This window comes from Taurulus bubalis (assembly GCF_910589615.1).
Source record: "Taurulus bubalis genome assembly, chromosome: 9".
Classification (NCBI taxonomy): Eukaryota; Metazoa; Chordata; class Actinopteri; order Perciformes; family Cottidae; genus Taurulus; species Taurulus bubalis.
The window spans coordinates 2312859-2324977 of NC_136597.1; the positions used below are offsets into that span (position 1 = coordinate 2312859).

The 12119-nt window shown below is 39.3% G+C and overlaps 1 protein-coding gene across 1 annotated transcript in view; it reads left to right on the top strand.

Moving 5' to 3' along the window:
• The window catches only part of znrf1 (zinc and ring finger 1), a gene marked incomplete at both ends in the record, with an annotated part of 53926 nt that extends 43768 nt beyond the window's left edge, over positions 1-10158 (top strand). The window contains 2 exons of the mRNA XM_079223679.1: positions 6198-6303; positions 10101-10158. Coding sequence (XP_079079805.1) covers positions 6198-6303; positions 10101-10158 — 164 coding nt within the window. The remainder of the gene's footprint in view (positions 1-6197; positions 6304-10100) is intronic.
• Positions 10159-12119: the final 1961 nt, after the last annotated feature.

The following is a 12119-nucleotide window of genomic DNA, read 5'->3' on the forward strand; positions in this document are numbered from 1 at the left end:
ACGAGCTCCGGCTGACCTTGTGATTTAAACATTTCACAGGTGAAGGAAACACGGCTGAACAGCCCTCTTCACTTGATTAGGAGAGCTTTCCTCCGTTGTGGAGCTCAGATGTGATGCACTCTGCGCTCACAGGCTAATGCAGACTTGTTTGTGAGTCGATTAATCTCTGAGTGTTTCCTGGTTGGATTTGTTTGCTCAGGAAATCCGGGGAAGAGGACGAGTAGAGCGCTGTGCTGTCATCAGACTGAGTAGAGTCCTGAGATGTAATCCACATGCTGGTGGAGGACGATGTGAACAATAGAACACAGGACTATGTGAACAATAGAATACAGGACTATTAACAATAGAATACAGGACTATGTGAACAATAGAATACAGGACTATTAACAATAGAACACAGGACTATGTGAACAATAGAATACAGGACTATGTGAACAATAGAACACAGGACTATGTGAACAATAGAATACAGGACTATGTGAACAATAGAATACAGGACTATGTGAACAATAGAATACAGGACTATTAACAATAGAATACAGGACTATTAACAATAGAATACAGGACGATGTGAGCAATAGAACACAGGACTATGTGAACAATAGAATACAGGACTATGTGAACAATAGAATACAGGACTATGTGAACAATAGAACACAGGACTATGTGAACAATAGAATACAGGACTATGTGAACAATAGAATACAGGACTATGTGAACAATAGAATACAGGACTATGTGAACAATAGAACACAGGACTATGTGAACAATAGAATACAGGACTATGTGAACAATAGAATACAGGACTATGTGAACAATAGAACACAGGACTATGTGAACAATAGAACACAGGACTATGTGAACAATAGAATACAGGACTATTAACAATAGAACACAGGACTATGTGAACAATAGAATACAGGACTATGTGAACAATAGAACACAGGACTATGTGAACAATAGAATACAGGACTATGTGAACAATAGAATACAGGACTATGTGAACAATAGAATACAGGACTATGTGAACAATAGAATACAGGACTATTAACAATAGAATACAGGACGATGTGAGCAATAGAACACAGGACTATGTGAACAATAGAATACAGGACTATGTGAACAATAGAATACAGGACTATGTGAACAATAGAACACAGGACTATGTGAACAATAGAATACAGGACTATGTGAACAATAGAATACAGGACTATGTGAACAATAGAATACAGGACTATGTGAACAATAGAACACAGGACTATGTGAACAATAGAATACAGGACTATGTGAACAATAGAATACAGGACTATGTGAACAATAGAACACAGGACTATGTGAACAATAGAACACAGGACTATGTGAACAATAGAACACAGGACTATGTGAACAATAGAATACAGGACTATGTGAACAATAGAATACAGGACTATGTGAACAATATAATACAGGACTATGTGAACAATAGAACACAGGACTATGTGAACAATAGAATACAGGACTATGTGAACAATAGAATACAGGACTATGTGAACAATAGAATACAGGACTATTAACAATAGAATACAGGACTATTAACAATAGAACACAGGACTATGTGAACAATAGAATACAGGACTATTAACAATAGAATACAGGACTATGTGAACAATAGAATACAGGACTATGTGAACAATAGAATACAGGACTATGTGAACAATAGAACACAGGACTATGTGAACAATAGAATACAGGACTATGTGAACAATAGAATACAGGACTATGTGAACAATAGAATACAGGACGGGTCACACGAGGACTCAGAGATGGAGGGAGGAGGAGGACAGAGAGTTTGTTGAGGGACTAAGCTGATTTACAGTCAGAGCATATGTCTTCTGTTCATCTCACAGTAGCCCCGTCCTTATCTGACCCTATTCTATCTATCTCTCTATCTATCTATCCTTCCATCCATCCATCCATCCATCCATCTATCCTTCCATCCATCCATCTATCTCCTTCCATCCATCCATCCATCCATATATATATATATATATATATATATATATATATATATATATATATATATATATATATATATATATATATATATATATATATATATCCGTCTGCCTGTCGATCTCTATCCATCCATCCATCCATCCATCCATCTATCCATCCATATATATATATATATATATATATATATATATACATATATATATATATATATATATATATATATATATATACATATATATATATATATATATATATATATATTATATATATATATATATATATATATATATATATATATGTATATATAGATATATATATATATACATATATATATGTATATATATATGTACATATATATACGTATATATATACATATATATATATACGTATATATATATATATATATATATATATATATATGTCTGCCTATCTGTCTCTATCATCCATACATCCATCTATCTCTCTCTTTCTATCTATCCTTATCTCTCTATCTATCTTTCTTTCTATCTATCCATCTCTCTCTATCTATCCTTCTCTCTTTCTATCTATCCGTCTCTCTCTCTTTCTATCTATTCTTCTCTTTCTATCTATCTATCCATATCTCTCTTTCTATCTATCCTTCTCTCTTTCTATCTATCCATCTCTCTCTCTTTCTATCTATCCTTCTCTTTCTATCTATCTATCCATCTCTCTCTTTCTATCTATCCTTCTCTCTTTCTATCTATCTATCTCTCTTAATATCTATCCATCTCTATCTATCTATCCTTCTCTCTCATTCTATCTATCCATCTCTCTTAATATCTATCTATCCTTCTCTCTCTATCCATCCATCTCTCTCTCTACCCATCCATCTCTCTTTCTATCTGTTCTTGTTCAAGCAGCATTTATGTGTAACTGCAGTTTATTTGGTTGAATAATCTCTTGTTCAGCATATTTTATATATAGTCCACTATCATTCTACATCCTCAGAGCGGATGCATTTTCTTCTCGTGCTGCACTAAGCTTCTGTCACTTCACCTGATTGTTAGCATTTCAAGACATTTCACTGTCATTTATTTTCCAACGGTTGTTTGTGGCCATGTTTACATTCAAAGCGATATGAAACAAAACCTGTTTTCACAGTTCCATACACCTTTGACATAGTTTATTGTGGATAGTCACAGCTCCAGGGTAGCAATGCTGGTCTGTTGGTCCACCACGGTGGTCCAGGCTTAAATATCTCTATGAAACTATTGATGGATTTTCATTAAATTCGTGGTCCCCATGAGAGGAATCCACCAGGTGGATTGCATTACTCATCTCACTGCTTTGTGGTTAGTGCTGATTAGTAAATGTTGGCAAACTAACGCGCTAAACTACGCTTGTGAACATTGCATCTGAAACGCTGCATGCTAGCATGTTAGCGCTGGCATTTAGCTTTGTCTCGTGACTTAATATTCATATAGACTTTATTTATTGAATTACAAGAGAACTTGCTGTATCGTAATATATATTATTATTGATATATGAAATGACCTGTATCAGGATAGAAGCACGACCGTTATTGTGTTCAATAGTTCAAATTATTTCAACTTTCACCTCTTTTGCTGCGATACTTTCAAAGCTAACAGCTGTATGTGACGTAGCCACTTTCTGATGACGTCTACCTGCGCCGCGCTTTCCCTTGGAAAGTCTCCGCCTGATGTGCTTCCGGAGCGAAGAGCTAACTTCCTGTTAGCTTTCGCTGCTAGCTAAGAAAGCTGCTAGCTAAGAACGCTGCTAGCTAAGAACGCTGCTCGCTAAGAAACTGCTAGCTAAGAAAGCTCTCACTGTGGCACAGTCCAAGCCGCGGCTTTGCGGGTTAAACACAGTCCAGTGAAAGTTCCCCGTGTGAAACAGGTCTCAGTGACTGGCTTAGGCTCACCTGGGTGGACTGTGTATGTGAACAGGGCTGACGTTATCCCAGTTAACCCTTAGCCCAAACGTAAGGCCTAACTAATGCGCTCAGTGGATTTATTTCCTCATAAAACTACTAAAAGTCATTTCTTTGAATACTTTTATCATTTAGATCGACGTTTTCGAGCGAGCACTTCTCTTCTTTACTGCCTTTGAAGGCACATTGCTATGTTCATGGGCGCGTTACCACCATAAACTGCCAATCATCAGGGAATAGCTGGAAACCAGCGTTTGAATATGAGGAAAAGGTCCACAGGGGTACCTTCAACGCCAATGTAGAATGCTAGTTTTAATGAAGTATTACAGGAGTTCCATTGTGCTGTTAATGCTTTTACAGGAAAGGACTGGAGTAGTTTTTATGACTCTTATATTCAGTTATTAAATATAAAAAAGTAGAGCTAGGGAGTCCTTGTCTCCTCCCGTTCTCACCAGAAGTGAATACAATGCACTCATGTACGAGACGAAAAGACCGTTTTTAACCTAACACATGGTTTAACATTCAGATCAAAGGGTTATCTCCCGTCTCCCTTTATTGTTTTGACTTATATTCAGAGGATTGTCAATGTAAACATGAAAATCACCAAGTATTATATCCCCTCTCCATCAGATTAATCACGCAGGTTTTTAATGCATCCAAAACCTTCAGAAAAATAAGAATGATTCATGGCTGCCTCCGTAAACTAAAGGACTGACAGCAGCAGATCAGATAATATTGACACGGCTTTACACCTCTTGTATTGACACTTTCAGTCGCTGTCAAAACAAATCATTGACAAGGCGTCGTAAACCTCAGCTCCACATGTACTTTATTTAACAGCGAGGACGAGCGGTCGGTTCAGCGCCGAAGGATGACACAAAACAAGAAGAAGAAGAAGAGGATCAGATAATTGGTGAGCAGCGGCGGCCGGCTCGGCTCTTAATTGATTTACGCCGGATTAGAAGCTGAGCTCTGCTTTGCTCCAGCAGCCGCTCTTTGTGCCGCTGCTCCTCCGAGACAGATGTGACACGAGGTGTTGTGAGATCACACGTGGTGCCGTGTGATCTGCCGGGTTTCAGGTCCACAGATTAGTGGTTCATGTGTGGCAAACAGTGTTGGCGCTTATTGGCAGCGTTGATGACATCACACCTTATGCAGGAAGCGCGTGCTTCTCTTCAGGGTTCTTACGTTCATGGAAAACCTGGAAGAGTCATGGAGTTTTAAAACGGTTATTTCCAGGCCTGGAAAAGTCCTTGAAAAAAATAAAATCTGAAAAGTTTAGTAAAAATCATGTAAATGTGTTATATTCATGTGTTCATAACGTTCATTTACGCTGAGTTTGAAATAATGAATATGCTTTTAAAAGAAAGACTCAAAATATAAGCAGGCATACATACAGGCATCTATATAAATGTTTATTCTTTTAATCAAACTATTGTCTCATTCATTTGTGTCATTTAAGGTTTACTGTATGCTTTGTGTTCTCATTGTTAGTTTAAATACTACATTTACTCACTTTTTACTGTTTACACCCAGATTTCACTAAATGTTTGTTCTTTTCATCAAACTATTGTCTCATTCATTTGAGTTATTTAAGGTTTACTGTATGCTTTGTATTCTCATTGTTAGTTTAAATACTACATTTACTCACTTTTTACTGTTTACACCCAGACTTCACTAAATGTTTGTAATGACATTTGGTTTAAAGTCATGAAACCCACTGGTCAGAATGTTATGAACCCTGTCTCTTGCTTTTGACAACGATTCTGTTATTTATCAAGATTCTGAAGGATGTAAAACCCTCTCAGGTCCGCATCAACGTAGTTTACGATGTGGCCTGAATACATTCTCCATGTCCGCTCTTTGTAAAAGACACAGCTTCTTCAATACAGCGAGGAGAAAATAAACGACATTTGAGATATGAACACATTTGATATGCAAATACAGTAAGTAGAAATAAAGGTATTCGGTGTTAGTTTCCACATGATGGACGCTCTCCTTCTACGGTGAAACCGATTGAAGGCTCCTGGCTCCTCTCAGGACTCTTCCTTGATCATCCTCTTCGGTACGAGCAGAAACTAACAGGCCTGTGATGCTCCAACCACACGGCTCTCTGCTGGCTTTCATGTGCTGTCACGGGCTGGAATTGTCTCTTTCTTTTGTGCATACTGATATGTTCTCTGCTCTGTGTGTGTGTGTGTGTGTGTGTGTGTGTGTGTGTGTGTGTGTGTGTGTGTGTGTGTGTGTGTGTGTGTGTGTGTGTGTGTGTGTGTGGTGTGTGCCACTTTAGATGACGTGCTGGCGAGGGATGCCGGTGAGTGTGTGATCTGTCTAGAGGAACTGCAGCAAGGGGACACCATAGCCAGACTGCCGTGCCTCTGCATCTACCATAAAAGGTGACACACACACACACACACACACACACATTTGAATCACTGCCCCTTATATAATTTAGTACTTCTTCTATATAAATCCACCAATAACATTCCTGAAGGGCGGGCAGCAGTTTATGTTCAGTTTATTTCACCCATTTCTCCCAAAAATAATTATAAAAGATATTTGAATTTTTTTGGCTGCTCACTTATATTAGCAATATTAATAATAATAATAAATAATAATAATTCAAACTTTTATAGCGCTTCTCTAAATACACAAAGACGCTTTACACTGGGGACGAGAGACAGAGACAAACGGAACGAAACAAAAAATGGAAAGACAAAACAAACAAAACAAAGCAAACAAAAACAAACACACAGTAGTTTGTTACATTATTTTGTTACCAGCTGTGTTTTGAGGGATATTCTGCCTGAGCCTCTGCTTGCTTTGTGCCATAAAGCGATCTGGCGTATGACCCTCCCAATTGGACTCAGTGTCATGTTAATACAATTCTTCTTTCCTTGGCAAGCCCCCCGCCCTGTGCGGCATTCAAGCGCTAGGATTGGTCAGGTGTCCATGCTCGCCGTGTCCTGTGTGACTAATGCTGCGCTCACACCAAAAGCGAGTCGATTACATGCAAGTCAAAGCACAGACTCCTGATTTGCTTTTTGAGAACAGAGAGCTTTAACGTGACCTTTTCCCTGCCTCCTGGAAATGAGAATTTTGTTTTTCTCAAAACTAAAACTGTGCTATCTCCTCATCCACAGCTCTCATTTAATTATTTTTTTTAAAGATCGTTAAATTTGAATAATTCCTTCAACTCCTTAATGACTAAGCGATTATAACATTTCACTAAAACATTCATAAAAACCTTTCAGTCAAAGACATCCCTGTAACCAATGAGGCTGTAGGAGTCTAACACATCAGTCTAGATGGGGAATCGAGCTCAGACTCTTGACTTTTGATCATATTTATGATGAAAATAAGTTTAAACAATTTTTTTTTAAGCAACTCCTTGCAGGTTAAAAAAAAGAAATTCGTTAGAGATCAAGGACAAAGGGTCTTGTGTTCATATGAGCTGTAGAACTCTCGGGTCCCCATGTAAAGAACTTTAGGGTCCCCTATTAAATAACTCTAGGGTCCCCTCGTAAAGAACTCTAGTGTTCCCTAATACAGAACTCTAGGGTTCCCTAATAAAGAACTCTAGGGTCCCCTTGTAAAGAACTCTAGGGTTCCCTAATAAAGAACTCTATGGTCCCCTATGAAAGAACTCTAGGGTCCCCTTGTAAAGAACTCTAGGGTTCCCTAATAAAGAACTCTAGGGTCCCCTATGAAAGAACTCTAGGGTCCCCTAATAAATAACTCTAGGGACCCCTAATAAAGAACTCTAGGGTCCCCTAATAAAGAACTCTAGAGTCCCCTAATAAAGAACTCTAGGGTCCCCTAATAAAGAACTCTAGGGTCCTCTAATAAAGAACTCTAGGGTCCCCTAATAAAGAACTCTAGGGTCCCTAGTAAAGAACTCTAGGGTCCCCTAATGAAGAACTTTGGGGTCCTCTAATAAAGAACTCTAGGGTCCTCTAATAAAGAACTCTAGGGTCCCCTAATAAAGAACTCTAGGGTCCCTAGTAAAGAACTCTAGGGTCCCCTAATAAAGAACTCTAGGGTCCCTAGTAAAGAACTCTAGGGTCCCCTAATAAAGAACTCTAGGGTCCCTAGTAAAGATCTCTAGGGTCCCTAGTAAAGAACTATAGGGTTCCCTAGTAAAGAACTCTAGGGTCCCCTATTAAATAACTATAGGGTCCCCTAATAAAGAACTCTAGGGTCCCTAGTAAAGAACTCTAGGGTCCCCTAATAAAGAACTCTGGGGTCCTCTAATAAAGAACTCTAGGGTCCCCTAATAAAGAACTCTAGGGTCCCTAGTAAAGAACTCTAGGGTCCCCTAATAAAGAACTCTAGGGTCCCTAGTAAAGATCTCTAGGGTCCCTAGTAAAGAACTATAGGTTTCCCTAGTAAAGAACTCTAGGGTCCCCTATTAAATAACTATAGGGTCCCCTAATAAAGAACTCTAGGGTCCCCTAATAAAGAACTCTAGGGTCCCCTATTAAATAACTCTAGGGTCCCCTAATAAAGAACTCTAGGGTCCCCTAGTAAAGAACTCTAGGGTCCCCTAATAAAGAACTCTAGGGTCCTCTAATAAAGAACTCTAGGGTCCCCTAATAAAGAACTCTAGGGTCCCCTAATAAATAACTCTAGGGTCTCCTAATAAAGGGACCCGGGTGGAGCTGGTTTCTCCAATCTGTCAACACACATAAATAATGCTAGAAGAGTTCAGGTTTATTGGCAATATAATGTCACAAGTACTGTGCTTAAAGCGTGCTTTAAATGGTTTATATAGGCTGAAAAAAGGGTCACTATACTTTACTCAAGTACTTTCATTGGCTGCTACTTTACATTTCTTCTCCATCACACTCCAGAGTACTTCTCACTGAACAGCTTCCCTGGTGCTGTCGCTGCTCAGCAGAGGGAACTGAACAGACGAGTGAAAAGGATTTACTTGTGATTTATATTTTGTGATTAATATTAGCATGAGCATTATTCTCCTTGATTTCAATGTAAATGAGGTATTTAAACGGTACCTTGATCTGCTACCTTTACTTAGTAATTCATAATTCCACTTCACTAAAGTGTATACTATCTATATGTATGAGGGGTGTGCTGTCTCTACCGTTATTAATGTGCATTAATACCAGCAGCAGCATTGTGCAGGTTTATATGGCCTTGCAATATCAGTGAAATATATCTAATATTAATTACATTTGAATTCATTACATTGTATCCATTTACCTGACAGCTGTACAGACAATATTGTACATGTAAACAAGCATACAGTCAACGTGACATGATCATGACCAGAGTAGTAAAATGAGATCCTCAACAGATACAACTTTAATGTAAAATACTGCTTTCATATCAAAGTGTATTGCTAAAGTATACATAATAATGTATGTGATTTAAAAACATTGTTATACCTCTGTATATTACAGAGACAACATGGTGAATACAGTTAGTGATACTTTTGATGGAGTATTTCCACATTGAGGTATTACTACCTTCATTCAAACGACTCCTTCACTAAGAGGAGAATGTGGAGCTGTATGTGTGTGTGTGTGTGTGTGTGTGTGTGTGTGTGTGTGTGTGTGTGTGTGTGTGTGTGTGTGCGCGCGCGTGTGTGTGTGTGTGTGTGTGTGTGTGTGTGTGTGTGTGTGTGTGTGCGCGCGTGTGTGTGTGTGTGTGTGTGTGTGTGTGTGTGTGTGTGTGTGTGTGTGTGTGTGTGTGTGCGCAGGTGCCCAGGTGTTACTTTGGCAACAGTCCTTTAGGACGCCGCTCATCACCTCATGATCTGTGTTTGTATCGTTGGTGCAGACCAGCTGTGTTTGTTTGTTTTATTCAGTCAATCATTACAATGCAATAAGTAAAGCCACAATGTAATATACAAAACACAAAGACTGAACAGGTATAGGTAGAAGCATAATGCTTATATATTCCTATCCTAAATTATTATCAATTAAATCAGATAATGAATTCGATATAAAGAAGAAAAAAATATGTACAGTATATATATATATACATACATACATTTCATTCACACTTGTAACCCTCAAAAATAGTTTTATAAACAATCCTTTTGAAACCATAAATGAGTTGACTGTTCTTACATTCATGTTGTGTTGTTCCATAACTGAACTCTACGATAGGAATACATCTTTTAATCCCTTTGATCTGTGTTCTGTCTTGCCTCCCTGGTGTTCCTCAGCTGTATAGACTCGTGGTTTGAGATCAACCGGTCCTGCCCCGAGCACCCCTCTGACTGACGGACCCGTCCTCTGACTTCTGTTCAAGGTGAGGACCCAGAGCCCGAGGCTCATGCTGGTACATGATGGTCATGTGATGACATGTCATGTTGAATCTTTCATTAATACGGCAATTCATATTCATATAGTTACCTTTTAAAAACCCGGGAAGACTGAGCGATTGTTATATACAACTGTAAATCATAGCTTGTTTTATGTAAAAAATGTCCAAAACTGCTGTATTTGGATGTATTGAACACCATAAGTAATATACAGGTGAAATATATGGTTTGATACATGAAAAAATTCAAATGTGTCCCAATGCAAATGTTGGAGACCTCTCCTGAATGTTCTCTGTTCAAAAGCCTCTCTAACTTTGTTCTGCTTCACTTTATCAAAGTCAACCTTTGACAGTGAATGTTCACATATTGTGTTATGATTTGGGTTAGAGAATGTTCACATATTGTGTTATGATTTGGGTTAGAGAATGTTCACATATTGAGATATGATTTGGGTTAGAGAATGTTCACATATTGAGCTATGATTTGGGTTAGAGAATGTTCACATATTGAGCTATGATTTGGGTTAGAGAATGTTCACATATTGTGTATGATTTGGGTTAGAGAATGTTCACATATTGAGCTATGATTTGGGTTAGAGAATGTTCACATATTGAGCTATGATTTGGGTTAGAGAATGTTAACATATTGTGTTATGATTTCGGTTAGAGAATGTTCACATAGTGAGTTATGATTTGGGTTAGAGAATGTTCACATATTGAGTTATGATTTGGGTTAGAGAATGTTCACATATTGAGATATGATTTGGGTTAGAGAATGTTCACATATTGAGCTATGATTTGAGTTAGAGAATGTTCACATATTGAGCTATGATTTGGGTTAGAGAATGTTCACATATTGTGTATGATTTGGGTTAGAGAATGTTCACATAGTGAGTTATGATTTGGGTTAGAGAATGTTAACATATTGTGTTATGATTTCGGTTAGAGAATGTTCACATAGTGAGTTATGATTTGGGTTAGAGTTGGACCTTGCAGCTGCATCATTTCAAAGAAATAATCATCCTGAAAGTGATTTTTTTATAGGCGGACCTGAAACCTTTTCCCTTTTTTTCTGTGTGTCATCTTCATTTACTCAGGAAGCATTTATGACTACAAAGTCACGTGTGTGTGTGTGTGTGTGTGTGTGTGTGTGTGTGTGTGTGTGTGTGTGTGTGTGTGTGTGTCCCTCCTCTCCTCTCAGGACGTCTCGTGGTCCCGCCATGGATATGGACGCAGACGCAACCAAATCCGATGAAACAATCAAAGCGATCAACACGTACTTATCCCGCCGGAACCATCATCCCAACCAAGATAATCAATTCCTTGTGAACTGAACCCAGAACAAACGTGACTGTCAATCCATCGTCGTACATTAAAGGGCCCGTCCCGAGGCTCGGCTCGACCCCTCCTCCTCCCCTCCCAGTCCCGCCCGAGGAAACCACCAGGAGAGGAGGAAGGCGAAGAGGATGAGGATGTTGGAGCTGCAGAAACCTGCTTTGAGACCAGACTTTGGCGGGCCTCTCGTGTCACAGCAGGAGGTCCTATCAGAACAGAGCGTCCCGCCTCGCCAACATGACTCACTGGTCAAATCTAAACGCCACCCAAATAATTCTTTGATCTGGTTTGTGCACGGCTGAGCAGGCAGGTGGAGGTGGAGGGATGAGCACCAGACTGGGGGGTCTGCGGGTCTTTATGCACAGGATGTATGGGCGGGGGAGGGGGGCGGGGTCTAAAGGTGGATTGGGGGCGGGGCCGGGGTCTGAGCATGCTCAGTTCTGTTTGGGAGGGGGAGGGAGGGGCCCAGCAGTGTAGTTTACGCTCCCGCTGTGTAACGTGTGTGTTAAGGACGCTCCAGTGTCTTCACCTGGTATGTGTATGTACTCTGTGTGTGTGTGTGTGTGTGTGTGTGAGCTTGGATCTG